The sequence below is a fragment of the Urocampus carinirostris genome, chromosome 9 (assembly GCF_059441175.1).
Source record: "Urocampus carinirostris isolate Australia breed hairy pipefish chromosome 9, RoL_Ucar_1.0, whole genome shotgun sequence".
Classification (NCBI taxonomy): domain Eukaryota; kingdom Metazoa; phylum Chordata; class Actinopteri; order Syngnathiformes; family Syngnathidae; genus Urocampus; species Urocampus carinirostris.
In genome coordinates this window covers 23013736-23034887 of record NC_142357.1, presented here as the reverse complement: position 1 = coordinate 23034887, position 21152 = coordinate 23013736, and the positions used below count along the sequence as shown (strand labels likewise).

Here is a 21152-nt window from a genome sequence, read left to right as displayed (position 1 = left end):
CTCACCTTTAGGCAGAACTGGCATGATTGTACACGATCTTGCTGCTAAGGGTACCCCCAAAAACCTCATTAGAGGTTGGGCAATAAATTGAGAAGTAAAAACGGTTTGGTCAATTTGAGTTTCTGTAGTTTGCGTTTTTCCTTGTGTTTTGTAGCGCTCGTTTCGGTTGCACTACACATTACAGCTGAATCTAATGACCGAATATTGCACACTGTCCCTTTAAAAATCAGCCAGTTGTGCGTTTGAGAGAACATTATTACTTAAGATTGTTTTGGTTTTGCTGGTATTTGTGTTTTGTGTTTTTAAAAGTTTGAAGACTGGGTAAATATAAAAGATGAGTAGAATGTTACATTTAGGTCACATTGAGTTGCCTTAGTTTGTATTCTTCTTGTTGTTTTTTATCAGTTTTATTCAAACTACACAATACAATGACATCCAAATAATATTTGCTGTCCCTTTAAAACAATCTTACATTAAAATTTTCAAATTGTATTAGATTTTTTAAAAAAAATTCTCCATGAATTTTATGACTTAAGTTGCAACATTATTTATGTTTTATTTTTTTGTGGGTGTTTTTCTTATATTATTTTCACTTACAGAATCACATTCTCTCAAAATGTTTTGTACCGATAATCGATTATAGCATCTGTACATAAAATCAGCGTATTTTACCAATCTTAAGCCAAGGCACTTTTTTTTTTTCTATCAAAAATATTCAAGGCACACTGTCCTTCCAAAATGTTTTAAAATGTATTCCCGGCACCAGTTTCATAGTTCTTTAAAGCTTAAATGATTGTCTTCTCTAAATTGAAAGTATAACGTTTTTGTGGTTACAGAGATTACTAGAGTTATTAATTTTGGTTAATGTTGCTGTCATTTGGGATTTCACTATATTTTTACTGTGTTTTTCAGGTTTTGCTATAATTGTCACAGTTGCCCTCACTTCGCCACGCCCATTTGGCGCCAGCTGTGGCTCGTTGCCTGATTGGCTTCACTCCTATTTAAGCTCAGTGCTCTAACTCACCCCATGTCAGTCCGTCAACGAACCTCTGCACCTGCAAGACGTGTGTTTTGACTCTGTCCGGTATCCTGCTTGTGAATCCTGTCCGGTATCGATCCCATCTATCTTGTTTGATATCTGACTCCAGTCCTCAGTGTCTAGTATCGATCCTGTCTGTCTCGTCCTGCCTGATATCTTGCTACAGTCTCAGGTATCCGGTACCGATTCCGCCTGTGTCATCCTGTCCGATATCCTGCGCCAGTCTCCAGTATCTGGTATGGATCCAGTCTGTCTTGTCCTGTCTTACACCTGTCTCCAGTCTCCTGGATCCGGTATCGATCCCGTCTGTCTCGTCCTGTCTGATATCTGACTCCAGTCTCAAGTATCTGGTATCGATCCTCTCTGTCCCGTCCTGTCCGGTATCGATCCTGTCTCTCCGGTATCTGGTATCAACCTCGTCCTGTCCGGTATCTTGTATCAATCCTGTCTGACCCGTCCTGTCCGGTATCGATCTCGTCGGCTTCTGGCTTCTTATTTTTCTGTCTTACTTCTTCTGCCCAGCGATCGCCGAATCACTGGCATTTGTGTTCACGCGCATGACTGCCCCATTCCTGTAAAATAAAACTTGTGTGAAAACATTACGCATCTGGGTCCTCCTCCTGTTCTGGTTCTGACAATACTGTATGACCATCTTGTTTTTTTCTGGAATAACAATACAATAATACATAGAATGAGCAAAAAAAATCTACCAGTGGAACACTAGAAATGTCTTACTATCTTCTAAAGAATATTTATGTCTTTTTTTTTGTAAATAAGATAATTATTACACTTTTGTGCAACATTTTTACTTTCATTTATACTACTATTTTAGTAGTGAGATCTTAAATGGCTTTATCAAACAAAATATTTTATGTAATATATTTTCCTGAACATCCTCATGGACAGATATATAATGTACAGGTATATGAAAAAATAAAGTAATTTGCTGTCACCTACAGTATAAAAATTAAGGTAACTTGTCTGATGAATGGAAGAAAGCAAAGATACTGAACTTTTTTTTTTTTTTTTTTTGCAAAGATAAAATTAGGCAAATTCATGCGGCACACTAGTCAACGTCTCATGCCACAATAGTGTGTCCTGGCCTACTGGTTAAAAAACATTACTTCATAATGTCATGGCAACAATTTTCTATACCAGTACATTATCCTTCCAATAACATGTGTTATATTGTCATTGTTGATTTTTCTTAACCCTTAATCAGTGTAGTCAACCAATAAAATAAAATAACTTTTTAAAATAATGTACTAGATAAAATTTACTAAACAGTATTGCCTTTATGATTTGATTTTTTTTAGCAAAAAGAAATTCACAATTAATATGCATGGAATACAAACCATCATTATGGGTGAATAAAAGATATGCATCATGTTTATTTATATCCTGAACGGGCAGTTTCACTGTTAAAGAGTATTTCTTAGATTTTATTTTAACACTTCTTTACAGTGTTGCCCCAGGCTTGATAACTATTGGTGATAATAAATAACCAGACTATTCATTGGTGTTGAAAAAGTAGCAGGTATTTTACTGATGACTTGGTTTTGAATTAATTAGTGACCTTACTGATTATTTTACTTCATTTTGTTCATAAATCCCTTCATAACTTAGAGGAGTATGAACATTTTGAAAGTCCAAAATGCAATTTTAAATGATAATTGTTTTTGTTTGATTTGGTGCGTGGCTATTTTTGGGTCTGTAGCTTTGCATCAAAAGACATTATTTGAATGGCAGTCATATCCCTGTTTATAAATGTAATTAATCTGCCAAATGCTAAACCAACTTTCCTGTGTGGAGTTTGCATATTCTCCCCGTGCTTGCATGGGTTTCCTCCGGGCACTCCGATTTCCTCCCACATTCCGAAAACATGCGTGTCAGGTCAATTGGCCGGTCTAAATTGTCCCTAGGTGTGAATGAGTGAGTGAGTTGTATGTCTAGGTGTGCCCTGCAACTGTTTGGCAACCGGTTCAGGGTGTCCCCTGCCCACTGCCAGAAGACAGCTGGGATGGGCTCCAGCACCCCCGCGACCCTTCTGAGGATAAGCGGTGCAGATAATAATAATGCTAAACCACCGGTGAGCCTCATTATAAATTCATACGTTGAAAGTGTCATCTGCTGGGGGATATTAACACAATCAACAAAGACAGAAAGTAGGAAATAATGCAAAAAAACAGGATTGGGGACAACAAGAAAAACATATTGCAGCATTTCCTGGAGTAAATGTAAATAAACTGCACGGTGGTGCAGTGGTTAGCGCGTGTGTGGCACAGTTCTGAGGTTATGAGATCGAACCTCCTGTGTGGAGTTTGCATGTTCTCCCCGTGCTTGGGTGGGTTTCCTCCGGGCACTCCGGCTTCCTCCCAGATTCCAAAAACATGCATTTCAGGTTAATTGCCCGGTTCAAATTGTCCCTAGGTGTGAATGAGCGAGTGAATTGTCTGTCTCTAAGTGCCCTGCCCACTGCCCAGAGATAGCAGGGATGGGCTCCAGCACCTCCGCGACCCTACTGAGGATAAGCGGTGCAGATAATGGAAGAATGGATGGTTTTTTATACAGATGTATTGTGTTTGTGCCTCTCTAGGCTGTATATTGAATCTATCCTCTCCATCGTGAAAATGCATTAAAAACAATTTAGATCAATGAAAAACATGAAAGTGAACAATGAATTGTTACAATCTGGGCCACTGTTGCCGTGGCGACACCGCATCAGCAACTGCTTCCATAGGTACAATATATTCGATAATGGAATGTCAAGTCATGATTATTTGCAGAGCCCGTGATCACACTGAGACTCAAAGGGCTGTACAGACTATTTCAGACTACAGACTCATTACACCATCCCCTGATCTAAAACCTACATGACATCGTCAACCAGAAACACAGGTCATCCACAAGCTTTAGAATATGAGTGTGTTTTAAGCCTCAATTTAAACAGTCCCATTAAGATTGCAGATCGGAACTCAAAAGGCATGTGCTGTGAGCCCAAAGGTGGGCGATGGAATTCATTGTTTATTAATTATACTTTGTAAGCGTTATGACTTTTTACAATAACATTTTGCAGCAGTTCATACAGTAGCATTGAATTTTCCCTTTTTTGCATGATGCTTGTGTTTTTGCATTGTCATCATATGGTGATTTGTTTTTTGTACTATTTTGCTTTCTTCAAAATTTTTCTCATGAGTTGCATGCAACTTGTATAAATTGTACAATTATGCAAAACTTTTAACAAGGGTTCAACAAACCTTTTGAGTCCTGGGCCACAAGTGGCTTGGCCAGAGGGAAAGAATTGCTGATTAATGTATTTGTATGAAAATATAAATGCTTGAATTTGATATGTTGACAATACAGGAGGAGAATAAATAACATTTTTTTCTCATTTACATTTACCCGCACAAGTTGATTTATCGTCTATTTGTTTATAAAGGCACCATTTCATCCAGTTGGTTTTGAAACTATACAAAAATATATTAATTTACAAACAAAACATTAATTAAGAGTAATAGCAAAGTAAAATCTCTCTTTTTAAGCATTAAAATTGATCATTCGCATTGAAAAACTATTCAGTAGAGCTACTTTAGAAATGTTACATTGCATGCTTTGGCAACTTCCAGAGGACCTATTAAAAACTGCGGGTCGTTCTTTTACTAGAAGCTGCTCGTTTTTTCTCTTATGCTTTCTCAGCATTGTCTCGCAGGCCAGATGAAATATCTTAGCGGGCCTGATACAGCCCACAAACCATAGTTTGTTTACCTCTGCTTTAAAGGGACAGTGTTTGATTTTTGCCCTCTAAATGTCACTGTTCCGTGTAGTGCAACAAAAAACAAGTAAGAAGATAACAAATAATGGAGATTCAAAGTGACCAAACCTCACTAATGTTCTTCTTTTTCTTTCCCATTCCCTTTTGCAAAGAAAAAAAAGAAAGAAAAACTAAGAAAAAAAGTCAAAAATGGAAAAAGAATGATTTTTTTTTTAATATTTATGAGGAAAAGGGAAATAAAAAGGGGTAATAAGGAAAAATAATGAAAAAAGAAAGAAAAGTAGAAAAAAATACACAATAGAGAAAAAAAATAGAACAAAGAAAAAAATGTTTTTTGTTTTGGTTACTGTAGCAGCAAAATGTCAGACAAACATGTCAGCTTCTTCTGTGTAAGGCTCATGTTATATAAAATAAATAGAAAGTGTCTCCACCTACGAAAATTTAACAAAATGCACTTTTTTTTCATGTTATTTTTTCATTTTTTTATAATCAAAATCAATTTTTTTAAAGACACAGTGTGCGATATTTAGTGCCTCCTAGTCTTCAAAACATCCTTCATTCAGTAAGAAAATGGGGAAAAAATGTTTTTTTTTAAACTAGGCAAAAATACATAAAGTACCATACCAATGTAATTTTTTAAACATATTCATATTCTGAAAATGTTGTATTACTTTGAAATAGCGTAATCCATACCTAGTAGTCGCCATCATGTTTGTCTGACATTTTGCTGCTCAGCTCCGCTCATTTGGCACTGGTTTTCGTTCCCATGAGACAATGCACTGCAATCTAGTGGTCAATATTGCACAATGTACTTTTTAAGGAATGATCATTTTTTAACCTTTAAGAGGCCCTAAACAATACACACTGTCCCTTTAAACTTGGAACACCTTTACCCTTTCACAAAATCCACAACTTCAGTCTGCTTGAATATCAATTAGATGATGGTGTTGCCTCCCTAAAAAATAATGAAAAAAATAATAATAATGGTTATAGGATCCAGTTTTGAAGCACCTTTAAATTAGACCGCCTCGTCGCAGGGTTTTCTCATTAAAAAAACAATTAATACTGCAATAGGGGTGACGTAATCCAATTAACACCGCCCCCTGCTGGTGCTATTCATAGCCTAATTGTTTGCTTGAAAGCACCTGCCGAGATTCCTGCCATACCACACTAACGTCCTGCTGAATAGAACCCTGATTGAATTTTGACATCTCATAATACCACTTTGACTATTTTGTTATTGTTTTTAACATGATTTATGCTAAATGTGCTTTACTTGTCGCTTTACTTTTAATCACTTGTCACCCTGGCGAGCAATCAAAGACACAAGGTTTGGAGAAAAGAAATCAAACAACAATGGCCGACGTGTCTTGTTGAAAATGTCCTTCTGTTCTTTAATTGTTTTAAGGTGGTCATGAGAATGAAGACGTGGAGGAGAAAGGCGGCTTGTTTGGTTTGAACGCTACTGATAACAGGACACGCTTTACTTGTGGAATGATGGCAAACTTGGCAGCTGCTCTCATGTATGGAAGCACTTTTGTTCCGCTTAAGCGGATCGAGACAGGTGATGGTGAGTGATGGCTGGGCTAGTTGCTATATAGAAAATATTTTGAAATGGTTTTCTCCTTTATGTCAAAGGGTCAGGGTGTAAAGTTTTGTGCCTCCTACTGGTACAGAAAAACATTTATTTGAATATTATGTAAAAATACCTGAACGATTATATATGTAATATATATATTTTTAATTTAATGTAATATCAAAGGTCGAGAAATTTGTATTTTACAAATTGGAATCCTTGCTTAAGTCCGGCGCCATGTTTGGCAACTTGTAGCTACTCTATGCTCTGATTTGTGTTTGATTTAGACAATACAGTCTCATCTAGTGGTCAAATATTACACACTAAGTCTTTATAGAACTACATTCATCGTTTGTTTTTTATTGTTATGTTAATTGTTGTTTTTTCCATCCAAAAATAGACCAACCCAAAGTTTAAAATGAGCTTTAAAGTGACAGTCAGAACTTACTAACAATGCAACTTAGACTACTGCTTTTCTATCATTTAAAGATGTCTACCAATTAAAAAATCTACAACTTTAAATTTAAAGGTGTACATCATGTACAATACAGATTTATTATCCTAGAGGTATTTAAAAACGATATATTAGATATATTCAAAATAACATGTACATATGATAGTTTAGATTATTTTTGATTATTATTCAAATATATATATATATATATTTCTTAACCACTAGGAGTTGCAAAATAATACACAATGTCCCCTAAAAAATAAAACTAGTAAATATATAAAGCCAGTCTGTGGTTTTCTGATAAAATCCCACGTTTGGCATGGTAAAGCTGCATACTTGCCAAAACTTTGGACTACTGCTTTTCTCCTCTTAAGAACATCTTTTTTTATTTTTTTTATTTTCTTTTACCATCTTTTTTCATATTCAAACAACAAATCTTGACTTGACTCAAACAGTATTCTAGTCTACGGCTGCTTATTCTTAAAGCTACATTAAATGTTTATAAATAAACCACTCCAATAAACACATTCAATTTTAGTTTTGGTAAAAGTTTGCCACTTGAGGTCTTAAACATATTTTTGTATGTCTTTTTTTTTTTTTTTTTTTTTTTTTTTTAAATCAAAATGTCTTTGTTTTGCATGTTAAAATATTGCGTAATAATACGCACAGTCTTTTTAACATAAAAAGGTTGGCATTTATGTTTTTTGATTTTATGCAATTGATTGCTTCAATGTCTTGTCGCATTCCTTCGGGCAGGAATGTTTTTCCATTGGGTGTATTGTGCTGGCATCTGGGCTGCCGCCATGGTCGGGGACGTGATGCTGCGTTCTCCCAAATTCCACCCTTTGGCAATGCTTGGTGGTGCCATCTGGGCAACAGGTAACGCAATTAATGTTTCCAAGTTAGTGTTTTAAACCAGCGCGCTGTGAATCCTTGGCTTGTGTGCCGATGGAAATTGCCTAATTCTATCCATACGAAAAAGGATGCTCTTGTTCACTATCTTTGCCTTCAGTGATGAGCTGTGTAACTGTAACATTTATCCATATCAGTAGGTGGCAGCAAGTAACGGCACGTTTTTTTTTTTTTTGGGGGGGGGTGTATATATATACTCATCTGCTCATATGTTATATCAGGGAAATATCTTTTATTTTGTTAATATTGTGCCCCAGAAAAATATCAAAGTAGAAATCTTGCACAAAGTTTTGTTTTACATAAAACGAGTTAAAATTGGTAAAATGTTTAATCTTTTACTGGCAGATGTTTTTTCTCCATTTTAAGTATTATTTTAGACTAACATAACTATTGTGGAACAGGTTATTCATCATGTTTTACCTCCAGAGCCACAGTGACCACAAATAAAAACGTTGTATTGTCAATTTAAGCAACATAATTGGCTTTAAATAAGGTTTAAACGGTACGCATTTTTAACTACTGGATGTCACTGAACTGTTGTTTAGCCGAAATGAGTGCTAAAAAGAACAAGGTAAGGGCAGCACGGCGGCGCAGTGGTTAGCGCTTGTGCGGCACAGTTCATGTCATGGGAACCTGTTGTGGGTTCAAATCCAGCTCCAGACTTCCTGTGCGGAGTTTGTATGTTCTCCTCGTGCTTGCGTGGGTTTCCTCCGGGCACTCCGGTTTCCTCCCACATTCCAAAAACATGCATTTCAGGTGAATTGGCCGGTCCAAATTGTCCCTAGGTGTGAACGAGCGAATGAGTTGTCTGTCCCTGTGTGCCCTGCGATTGGCTGGCAACCAGTTTAGGGTGTCCCCTGCCCACTGCCCGGAGATGGCTGGGATGGGCTCCAGCCCCCCCTTGACCCTACTGAGAATAAGCGGTGTAGCTAATGAGATGAGATGAGAAGAACAAGGTAGATTCCTTGTTAAAATTTCCATTGTTTATTTATTTTTATTTTTTTTTCAAATGAATTTTTTTTACCAATTCACACTGTTTAAAAAAAAAAAAAAGAAAAAAAAAAAGAAAAAGATGCCTGAATTACATTTTAAACCTTTTGGACGGATAGTTTGCCTCAAGATATTTCAATGGGGAAAGTGTTTGACTCAAAAGAAGTTGAGAAACACTGATTTAAGTGATTACAGTAATGGTCATTGAGAAAAAAAATAACATTTTGAAAGCTACAAAAATCACTTTAATATAAAATCCCATATCAAAACTGATTTCTCCAATAAAGTTGGAATGAAAACGTTCTAAAGTAGGGTGTGGTTTTAATTGCTGAAAATCCCAATTGGTGTGGTTATGCCTCCCTCAAGTCCCTTTCCTCACATGGTTAGTCTGTGCCTTGTCATTATCCTAATTTACTCATATTACTATTTTGTTTTCATTGTATTTCATCCATTGTATGTGTCTGTATACTGTGTTTTGGGTTGTTGGGTGGGGATTAAAGAGGGGATTTTAATATTTTATTGTTCAATGATTTTATTTTTATTGACCCCGTTGTACGTGATGTAGCGTTGCCTTCTATGGCAAAATGGAAGCCATGACAGATAGAAAGAGTACTTGAGTGCAGGGCAGTTGAATAGACAGTTCAGTGTAAACAAATTCCCGATAACTGCCACAGAAGAATATATTCACCACTTTTTACCATGGTGAATAATTCCTGTGCGGTGGGCAAGCCTGTAGGTCTGATTTGGAATTTTTGATGAAGACGGCAATGTTTATCTGCAGTCAGAGGGACTAGTGTTGTACCGAGTCACAACACAGGCAGCCCTAAAGTATTCAAGGATTTGCAACAAAATATTTTTACAAAGTATATTTAATGTTTTTTTTCAAGCAAATTTAGGTTATGATTCACGTCAAAAACACTCAATATTATAATTTAGCTAATTGCTATTTCTCACTGCAGAAATTGGCGGCTTTCATTGTGATTCACCAGAGATTCAAATAGAAATGTTCTTAATATCACATGTATTAAACTGTTAATAGCTCTACTATAAAGCTTTTTACAGTGAAAAACGGTCCAATTACCAACGTAATTTCGCCAAAATATTTTCAACATGCTTATAATTGATTTTTATATAAGGTGCAAATGCCCTGTGTTTGACAGTTTTATTGCATTCCCCCTAAAAATTAGATGCAAAGTAATTTTAGTAGTGTCTGCGTGAGGGAGGGGACATTCCACGCATTTTTCGGCACAATACCAATAAGTACTGGTAAGCGTCCAGACTTTTATAAGCTTTCAGATCAGCACCAGTGTATGGGGATACTCCAGTTACAATTTAGTGGTACGGATGGTGTGAACTAAAGTCAGGCAGACTGAACGATTTCTTTAGATGTGAGAATATGTCAGGAGGAAGACTGTATGGCTTGTGAGCAACCCTAAGTAATGCTATCCTCAGTGTCTCTAAAGAGCGCCCTTTGTGCAACCTCAACAGCTGCACAATATTCATTTGATTAGTGATTGCCAATTGTGATGAATAGTATAGCTGTTATTGTTGTTGTCTGTTTACTGGCCTCGTCCACTGTTAACTAATGTCCATCATGGTGGTGTCATGTGTGAGCGAGTGTCAAATATTGCCTGAAAAATGCTTTACAAATAAAACTGGTTTGATTTTCAGGCAGTGTGATGGTGGTGACAATTGTCAAAGCAATTGGCCTAAGCCTCGGAATTTTAATCTGGGGCTCTTCCAGTTTACTTGTCGGCTGGGCCACATCAAGGTAACTTTTTGGAATTAAACTAAAGCTGAATGAGTCGTCTGACCAGTCTTCTGTATATCTCAGGTTTGGCTTGTTCGGGATCCCCGCTGAGGATGTTTCGCGGCCGGCATTGAATGACGGTGGTGCTGGATTGTGTTTTCTCAGGTAATGATTTGCTCCGAAAGTGGAACATGTACTCAAATTGACTGAAATAATTTTACAGATTTTTCTGTGAAAGCTAAAAGCCCTTAGCCTTGATCTTACCCTTGCTTTTAAAATAAGGCAACAGCTTGCTAGTAATTAAAAGAATACAATATCTTCTGCTATTTAAATGATTTCGACATTTAGTGGTGTAAAGAGGCTTGTAGAAGATGCCTGCGTCAACTTTCTCCTCCATGAGCCATACAGAAATGAATATGCTGCCACTCTTCCACTTTTCATTTCTAACTATTGAAGCAAATCAATAAGTGTTTTTGCAACTACCTAGTTTGGAACCCCAGAAACAAGCCATATTTACTTAAAAAGTTCTAATTCAAAAGTGTATTGTACAAAACGTTTAACTGTAAACTGTTGATTAAACAATTGGGATTTTTGTGTAGTTAGAAATTCTAAAGGTCGATGAAAAAATAATTTGTACTACTGCAGGTTCTAACCGACTTTGCACCCACCTGAACTCATGACCACAACTAGCAGGTGTTTTTTTTCCCAATGCAGCAGTCCAGTACACAAATGGCCACCAGGCCATAGTTTGGACAACACCGGTCTTCCCTGGTCACTACATTGTCATGTCTAGCTCACCCAAAACGAATTTAAAGTTTAAGTTACAAAATTAAGTGTGGGTTTTATGCTTTTAGAATTGGATGTTATTACCTATTGGTTCCTAAAAGAATGCCTAGTGTTGGGACCAGTGTTCTCTCTAAACTGCGCGCGTGCGCAATTGCGCACTGCTCGCACATTCTCAGTGCACAAGAAAATCTAGCCAGCGCACAAAAATGAGGGCTCAAAATGACTAAGAAGCGACTTAAGTCAAAGATACAGTGCATGAAGGTAAATATACACAGGTTCCCCCGACGCTGTTTTCTAAATGCGGTATTTTGGAGTCGAAGTAGAATGAAGTTGAGTAAAGTTAGTAGTTTGTCAAGAACCAGCTTCTTCAGCTCTGCTCACTAAAAGGAACCAGCTCTTTCGTGTCCTAATTGGCTCTTCGGGTTTTTTTGCTTCTTTAATCCCAACATGATCAAATACTATGTAAAATTATGCCCAAAATGACTTAAAGGAAGGGGGGAATAGAACAAAAAATAAAAAACGAAATGAAAAAGTACTGAAAAGCTGAGAAAAAAAGAAACAAAAAGAAGAGAAAAAAAAGGAAAGATTTAGAAAAAAAGCCTGAAAAAGTAGGAAAAAAGTAAATAGAGAACAAAAAGAAAAAAATAACAGCTCGGAAAAAATAAACATTTTTTTTTTAAAGGAATTTTTTAAAAAGTAGAAAAAAAACACGGAAAAGAATGAAAAATTATCAAGTGAATCTTTTTGCCAACATTGTACTTCCACTAAAAAATGTGGTTAAGTACAGTTCTGTATCTTACAACCGACTAAACAAGCCCCCCAAAATGTTAATATTATGCAACAAAATATATCAGGAAATAAAAAGAATTGGATATCTTGTGAAAGAATTGTAAGAACAAACAACGTTTGTAGGCCGTACAACTTTTGCAATAGTACATGACTCAATTGATTCAAAAGAAAAAATAATTTTGCATTGCCGGAAACTCAAAATGTAATGTGATGTCAAGTTTTGGACATGTTTGATAATGACTTAGTTGCCACACTTGGGATTTCTGTTACTCACTGTTGTTTCAAGCGTTGCTCACAGACTTTGTGTGAAAGCTCAGATCCGTGGAAAATTAGAGGGAACATTGGTTGGGACTGACAAAGTTGTTACCCTATTACCAGGTTGAGGGGCTCAGTATTTACCATTATTCACAATTTAAAAGGGTACTATACTACGATGACAATAATGCTACAATTTCACTCACTAATTTGCTTTTTGGCTGCTTCTTGAAATCTAACCTTGAAAGTCAAGTGCAGTTGTCCAATTAAAAACCAAAGCTAACAATTCCAAGGGTGATTACAGTTATGAGGTGAGAATTGTTAGGCAGTGTTTTTGCTCCAACCTACCTTTAGTAACATTTCTGTTACACCTGACCAGTGTCTTTACTTCTAGCGGTGTCATCTTTTTCTTTGTGAAAACCGACGTTCAGCTGCATCCTGATCCTGAAATGCTTCCATTACTCATTGACAGGGTTGGTAGATGTTGCTCATGTTGTAACTCCCTCTTTGGGTTCTTGGGTAAAACTCGTACAATGTTTTATTGTTGTTGCAGCGGACATCGTCTGGGACCTATGGCACGACTTCGTCAAAGTTCTGGATCGACTTTGTGGGACCCAAACGTCGACGGGTTATGTGAGCTAGAATCTGCTGTATTTACTCTAAACGTTGAATTGTGCCAATTGTTCCCATTAGATATGGATTCACCTTTAGGGAGAAGCACTTGGGTCTCAAAGTTAATTGACTTGGGGGGCTGCTGAAGCTAGGGTCTGGTTTGGCCATGCCGTTTTCCACAAAAATACGATGAAAACGTTCTTCTGTTCTCTAATACATTTTATAAATTTGACACCACAAAATAAAACTTAAACATCAATAATATGAGGAGTACAATCAATACATCACTTGCATGGTGTCATTTACATTAAAGGGACAATGTGTAATATTTGAACACTAGATCTTGCTGTATTGTTGGCAACCAAAAACGAGTGTTAAAAACGTGCAGAAGAATACAAACTACGGAGACTCTGACCATAAATCACAAATTTTCGTTTTTCGCCCAGTCTTCCATGGACAAAAAAGAAATGCACAATAAAAGGTAAAAAAAAAAGAATGAGGAAGAAAAAAAGAAAAAGGGACTCTAGAAAAGAAGAAAAAAGGAAATCAAGTCGGGTTGTGTTTTTATAGCCCTTAATCACAAAAGTCGCAAAGGGCAAAGCAAAAAAAATATTAGATGAGGGGAAATAAAAGTTTGATTAACTGTTGTAGAAGGATTGCTGACACTATATGCAGGTGAGGCTAATGTTACAGCAGAAATATAAATTTCTTAACTGCGTATTTTAAAACATGCATATTTACATGATTTAAAAACCACAATTTCATGGTTTTTAATATATATATATATTTTTACAAATTACCTCCAGGAGTTGCTTAATAATACTGTTCCCCTAAAACTGTTATATTAAGGTGGGGGCCCTCAAACTCTTACTGCGAGTCGCAATTGGCCCCCAGTCTGCAAGTTTAACATTTCTGGTGTAGCACAAATGTTTTTAGTGTACTTGACGAGCGTATCTTTTGTCGTTAAGCTTTGCACATACTTGTCCAAAATTGAGTGCACATATTCAGGACTCCATCAAAAGGAAGGTGTGATGCCCTTGAACATGAAACAAACAAGGGAAGCTTTGAGCTGGATTCTTTTTGATGCCTCCTTTTCCCCTTGACTTTGTCAAAAGGCTCCCTTTTCAAAACATTGTCAATAATTTCTTTTGCCCTGTACAATTGTGAGCGTAGTCGATAAAAGGTGAAGACGGTGATGAACAGCTTGGGTATGTTCGATCAAGCTGTCAACCTTGTGTTGCTTTTAAAATTTGAAGCAGTGAAATAGAGTGGCTTATTTTATGCACTGTAAGACGAATCGGATTATAAGGTGCAACACCCCAAAATTAATTTTAAAGTGAACTGGACTATCAGACATGATATTGAGACTACAGTAAAAGCTTCTGCGTCTGACCAGCCTTATAAAACATTGTATGCTACGGGACTCAAACCCAAGTAGTGGTGGTGAAGACGCCTGTGCCATACCACTACAGGTTAACACACAAAATGGCATTAGACCTTATTCCATTGTCACAATGTTTTTACACACGGTGCCACATTATTCATTTGCATAGTGATCCTGATGGGTTAAACAATCTCTCCACTCCTTGACCTGTTAGTCAATAACCTTTGTCAAATGTGCATGTAAAATAGTTGGTTAGTATTTTGTTGAATTACTTTTTATCAATCATTTATCTCTCATTTGTAGAGAAGCTATTTAACAGTATCTAAATGCACAATTCAAATCTGTTTTCCTGGCACCATGAGTAAAAATGAGATAAGGTCTAATACCTGTTCATATGTCATTTGTACCACTGGTGGTCTAATGGATACTGCCGGCACTGATCGCCACTACTTCGGTTCAATTCCTGTTATATTTTGCAATTAAGGGCAGCAATGTATATAAATTTGATCAATCATTGCTCTAATTCGTTAATACACTGTAAAACCTAAGCTTACGCACTCCTACAAATGTATGCTTTTATTTATTCCGCGTAGTCTGCTGCATGTAAGGCGCACTTTCAAATACGGTAATATTGACTCAATCATATCTCTGTGATAAGTCCATGTTTGAAGGGCACCTGGAACACTCCCAAAGTTGTGTGTATTTATGCGCCGATCTTTTCCAGAGGATGCCTGCTGGCCGTGGTTTCGGGCGTTTTCTACGGCTCCTCCTTCACGCCGATGCTCTACATCAAGACTCATTCGTCATACCGCAACAGCATGTTCCACCGAGCCAGCGTTTATGGTGCGTTTCCAGGGAGATGTCATGCAATTACGTCTGCAAAAACATTTCGTTTTGCTCCCTGCAGACCTGGATTATGTCTTTGCGGAATGCTGTGGAATATATTTGGCCAGCACGGTATACTTCACCATCTATTGCGTTGTCATGAAGAGCAGGCCAAGAGTCTACTCAAAAGCTATCCTGCCAGGTCAGTCTATAATGACCTTTACAGGATGGGTTGACACATTCAAATACCCACTCCCCATGGAATTCTAACTAGCCATACTCGGCTGCAATTAGAAGTATGGTTACTGATGGGACATGACATTATTGGTTCTCGTAACGCCAATATTAAGTCTCTAGTTGCCCTTTTCTCAATCAGGAACTGGAGGTTAGAAATGATACATGGCAATAAGGTTGATGCTATGTAAATGAAATTATCCTATTATCATAAAAATCTGAATAAAAGTGGCACTAAATATCCCAAAAGAAATAACTTCGTGTATAGCATAAACACATTTTTCGTGAAAAAAAATTAAGTTTTTTTGCTTCATGGATAAAGTAGTCATCTGACCTTGTTAGCTAGCGACCTTATCACTGGGATTATTATTTCTAAGTGTGCATATTTAAAGCAACTATTTCAAGTCCAAAAAGGAAACTGTGTGATAAATGATTAAGAGTAGTTCAATGCAGCATACTTTTAGACTTGTACAGTTGTATGCGAAATAATGTCATTAAGTTTAGGTAAGTGTTACCATTATGTGATTTTTAAAGTGTTTTTTTTTTTTCTTGGTCACCCTTTTTTCTTTAAATTGATGACACCTCAAAGGGACGTTGTGTATTAATTTGCTTAAATATGAGGAAAAGGAAGCTGACGTGGTTGTTTCCCAACTTGCTGCTTCAGATAACCCAAACATTGAAAGGTGTCGTTACTTCAAAAACATACTTGCCCACGCTATCTTCAGGCTGAAATCATGTTCACAGATTCTGACAATCTGCCTGTGTGCCATGTACATGTCTTTCTTAGACGTGCTAGAATAAACTTTTTTATCTTTTTGGGGATTGGACTGGCATTTGGACTGTATTTCAGTCTATTTCTTATTTTGAAAAATGAAAATGACCAGCACGAGCATAGAATAAATTTCCACCATCCTTGATTTTGTAGCTTTTACTGTAGCTAAATGAGCCATTCTCAAAATTATACAAAAAGATTCTTGTGTTTGAATTTTCCTTTTTAAGCCAATTAAAAATGTATTGTTTGCGTTCATTTTTGGGGGGGATTTCTTGCAGGCTTGTTGTCAGGATTGATGTGGTCGTTAGCGACGTACTGCTGGGTCCTGGCTAACAATTACATGAGCGCCGTTATCACGTTTCCTATTGTATCAGCGGTGAGTACAAATACATTGGGACATGTTTTTCACGTTAAATTTTCATGTCTTTTTTAATCCTAGAACCAGTTAAATGACTCACTAAATGTGCACAAGTGTTTGTCTTCCTTTTTGGACCTGTTATTTTTTTTCTTTTGAGTCATGCTGCAGACGACTCACAGGGAGTCCTCAAATAGCGTGTATGGTTTAATTCTTGAGTGCTGACTTTCTGCCCTTCTGCCAGCCGTCTGGTGCCTATCTCATCCAGCAGCACTCCTGATCCTGTTTTCTCCATACACGACCGATCCCGACCGAGTCACGCTTGGCCCGGTTCAATGCCTTTTCCTTTTCAACCCTTTTTATTTTTCCTCATGCGGCTGGTGTCAATCTTAATTTCTTGATTAAAAGCAAGCTCTTGACTTAACCTTGCTGGGCTGATAAGGTTTTGTCTGAATATTCTCTCAGGGATCCGGTTTGGTTGCTGCACTCTGGGGAAGCCTGCTTTTCAGAGAAATTAAGGTATAGTAATTGTTCATTCTTGACTAATGTTCACACACTAGTGTTGATCAATTTAGGTTTGAATTCTGAAGTGGTCCTGTCTTTATTGGTCTTTTTGTCATTATTGTGGACCTCCCTCTTCCTTTCTTTGTTGCTCTTCCTTCCTCTCCCACTCCTTTTCCCTAAGAATCCTCATCTTCATTACTTTTTCTCTCTATCGATCCATATTTCTTGCAATTTAGTATACCTTGTCCTTTTTTCCACTGCTCTATACTTGCCCACAGTAAAAAAATGTTTTGTTGGACCTTATCAAGATTCCTTCTTAGCCTGCCTTCAATGCATCATTTTTTTCTACTTGTGTACCAGTTTTTCCTTCCTCACAGAACTTCTTTCCGTTTGCCTTTTTTTTTCTTGCTTTTAATGATGCATAAGTGACTTTTCTACCTCAAGTAATATGAACATTGATCTTGTGTTTATTTTTTGTATATTATACACTAGATCCAGAAAAAACAACAAGAGTGGTTTAACATCGATAAATGAGATATGAATAACCAATTTCCTGTAGATATAAGGAAATCATTTTACTTTTGGACCTCTTAAGTATGTGCTGACAATGCCCAACTGAGTTTAAAGAGGCTTTGTATATATGTTTTACCCTTCTAAAACATTTTGCATACAATGAACTCATTTTGAGTATTTTGTCTTATATCTCTTAGTTTTTCTTGATAAAGTCAAATAAATATAAGCATAGTTATGGGCAGATGGTGAACAATTATGCTAATTTTATTATTTTAATGATTCTTGAAACTATCTGCCATATCAGATAATAGTGCTATTTTCAAACTGAAATTACAAATAAGATGAATAAATCCAGTTTTTTTTTTTTTTTTTAATTTAGAACTCCTCTCAGTAATAAGTATTTAAACAATGCATTTTGAGCAGGAGAATTACTGGCAGGCCAAATGGTTTTTTGGCTGAAGCCTGAGCAAAATCAATGGCCACCCCAAGAAATGCCTAGGAAAAGGTTGACATATCTTAAATCGTATTCTCAAATTGCAGATTTTTGACTAGGAGGGACCTATAAAACCTTTGGTTAGACTTGCTCTAAAGCAGTGTCCCTCCCCCCCTTTTTTTTTTGTTTCTATATGTCACGCCCCATCGCACCAAGGACGTTGGTTCGTGTTGGTATTGATGGGGATCAAATCATAACTAATACGTCTTGCCTCACGCGACAGGGGAATGGCATCGTCAATACATTTGACTATGCGTCAGTGCTTCAGCAGAGAACACGATTTAACCTTTTTGTGCTGCTTTGATTGATCAATTTTTTCAAGTGATACAATAATATTAATGGGACAAAACATTGTTTGCTCAATATTGGTGCTGCGTCACCTCTGTCGATGCTACAAAACTCAATCACCCATTTGGCGTTATTGAGGTTTAATCCGCTGCATACGTTATGTCAAATGTTGTTGTCTTGGATTTCGAGAGATTTGATTTTCCTTTATCCAATCTCCTTATCTAGGTTATATTTTTACATGGAATATCTGCTACACTTTGTCTATACTTCACTCATATTTTGGGCTATGTGCAAAGTGCGGGTGCTCGATGCAAACCAAAGCCCCTCACCACTGAGTGCACACTCTATTGGAGTGCCATTATCCCTTTCCTTACATTATTTAGTAAAATAAAGGGCATTTATAACTCCACAACAGTCAAGAATATCCGAGGTTAAAAACGTTCCCCCCAAGGGCACTATTTGAGAAGCACTGCTTTAAACGGAAATTGTGTATTATCTACAGCCTTGTGGTAAAAAAAAACAACTTATTCAAATCATTTAAAAATAACTATGATTTTTTCCGCCTTTTATTTTTTCTCAAATACTTTATTCTAAATTATCTTAACTGGTGAAATAGTGTGTTCTTTTTTCAAACACAGCTGCGGATATTATTGCTTATTGACTAATTCTAGGGCAGCACGGCGGCGCAGTGGTTAGCGCGTGTGCGGACATTGTCAACTTACACATAACATAATTTTCCATTGCTTAATGTAATTGCAAAAACAGTCATGCATCCCCACTTTGTGCCTCCCTTCATCCTTGTTCCCGCTTACTCCAATGTGTGTATACTTAATTTCCCTATGTCCTCTTCCTACTATTGTTGCTGTGTCCTCAGGGGATGACCAACTGTTTGATCTTCTGCCTGGCGTCTTGCGTGGGGTTGACAGGCTCTCTGTTGACAGCCATCTCCAATCTGTGATTTCTATTTAAATGCACACCACTGCACATTTTTTGAGCCACCGTAAACCCTTGCAATGTTTTGTATCAGCTTTCTGACTAATAAACGACATCTGTGAAATAAATATGGAAATTGTCACGCAATCAGATTAATTCTGACCCATCTGTCAATATTTACGCTGAGACGTTCGGCTGTGATTATGATACGCGCCAGGCTTTACACTCACTGGCTTCCTTACTGGACACTGATTGTTTAAAGTGGATTTTGACATTTTCAATCTTCAAGTAGTGAGAATTTCAGCATGACATGGGCGTATTAAAATTAAGAAAAGCTGCAGTGTAACATTCTAATGTATCAGTAAAAAAATTAAATGGTACGTGTAGCCACACTTTGAGCTTAATCTCAAGGTTTGTCAGTCGTGTCTGATAAATATATCTAAAATCGAGACGAATATGGTATAAAAAGTTTGCCTTGTTTAATTCATCAATTTGTAAGAAACATTAATGACCTCAAATGTGATGCACATTGTTTGATTTGACACTTGAGATTTCAAAACAAAATAGATGATGCTGAGAACTGGCTCATCTCTGAACAGTGGGCTTATGCTTTACACCGAAAAATAACTGCAAAAATGTTGAAGGTGCCGTTCCAGAGTCAAATCAGGAAGCTTTTTTTCTACAGGTAACCATGGAAACCAGTAATGATTCATGTGGGCGCAAACCCTACTGAAAAAGTCCTAGGGAGGTATTGGTGCCACCATGCTGTACTTGCCCAAGACCCTACAGAAAGTGGTGCCCCGGCGACCTAGGCAGTTAGGGAATCTGTCAACCGTGAAATACTCTACAATCACAAATTTAGTTTTTTCCCAGGGGCATAGCCACCTTAACGTGCACAAGAATGAAAAATATATGTTGCCCATTAAATTTAGAATTTACTAAATGTATGGCGGCGCAGTGGTTAGCGCTTGTGCGGCACAGTTCATGTCATGGGAACCTGTCGTGGGTTCAAATCCAGCTTCAGACTTCCTGTGCGGAGTTTGTATTTTCTCCCCGTGCTTGCGTGAGTTTCCTCTGGGCACTCCGGTTTCCCCCCACGTTCAAAAAACATGCATTTTTAGGTGAATTGGCCGGTCCAAATTGTCCCTAGGTGTGAATGAGTTGTCTGTCCCTGTGTGCCCTGCGATTGGCTGGCAACCAGTTCAGGGTGTCCCCTGCCCACTGCCCGGAGATGGCTGGGATGGGCTCCAGCCCCCCCGCGACCCTAATGAGGATAAGCGGTACGACTAATGAGATGAGATGAGATGGAAAGCGGAAATCAATGATCTAATTTACGAGGATGGAGAGAAGCCTTCAGATAAAGTCCAACCTATTCTAAAAGCTGTCCCAAGAGCCCTTTTTATTAAATCTTCAAGGTTTCAAAAAGCAAATAAGCAAACTGTTGTGAAAATCTTAGAACAGCAAGATGATTGCCCAACCGTGACAATTATGTAAATAGCATTTAATACAATTAGTGCAAAATAAGTCAACAACGAACAGCGCGCTTAAAATGACAACTGTTTACAAACGACAAAATAACCAGCCCAGGCATCTACATGCGGTCAAATAGTAAAAACAAACTACTTAACATATGTTCAGGACATTGGGTATTCACATCTCATTTATCGATGTTAAACCACTATATTGCACTATCGTTACAATGCACTTGCAACTGGGCCAATTTCTAAGCACTATCTTGTGCGAGTCAACCAAAGGCCCTATGCAGATTTGAGTGTTCACACTCAAGCACTCAAAAATATAATGCGACCCAAAACACGAGAGTGCCCTCGAGTTGATGTGATGAACAAAATCGTCTTGTGCTTATTGGTACCATTGAGTGCAAAGGCTAAGCTACTAACCACTAGGTAGATTATGAC

General features: G+C 37.4%; 1 protein-coding gene across 1 annotated transcript; it reads left to right on the top strand.

Moving 5' to 3' along the window:
- The first annotated feature begins 5932 nt into the window (after nucleotides 1-5932).
- On the top strand, nucleotides 5933-19383 carry LOC148359618 (transmembrane protein 144-like). The gene is made up of 12 exons (XM_088344051.1): nucleotides 5933-6141; nucleotides 6220-6381; nucleotides 7598-7720; nucleotides 10415-10514; nucleotides 10578-10658; nucleotides 12718-12796; nucleotides 12877-12956; nucleotides 15044-15162; nucleotides 15227-15346; nucleotides 16429-16526; nucleotides 16971-17024; nucleotides 19178-19383. Exons 1-12 carry the CDS (start codon nucleotides 6063-6065, stop codon nucleotides 19259-19261), a joined length of 1179 nt encoding a protein of 392 aa, XP_088200177.1. The 5' UTR covers nucleotides 5933-6062; the 3' UTR covers nucleotides 19262-19383.
- Nucleotides 19384-21152: the final 1769 nt, after the last annotated feature.

What these genes read in the sequence shown, in the direction of transcription:
- LOC148359618 (XM_088344051.1), top strand. Translation starts at nt 6,063, where the DNA reads ATGATTTATGCTAAATGTGCTTTACTTGTCGCTTTACTTTTAATCACT. An exon ending in CCCAAACGTCGACGGGTTAT is followed by an intron (nt 12,957 to 15,043) that starts GTGAGCTAGAAT and finishes GATCTTTTCCAG; the next exon opens with AGGATGCCTGCTGGCCGTGG. An exon ending in CTCAAAAGCTATCCTGCCAG is followed by an intron (nt 15,347 to 16,428) that starts GTCAGTCTATAA and finishes GATTTCTTGCAG; the next exon opens with GCTTGTTGTCAGGATTGATG.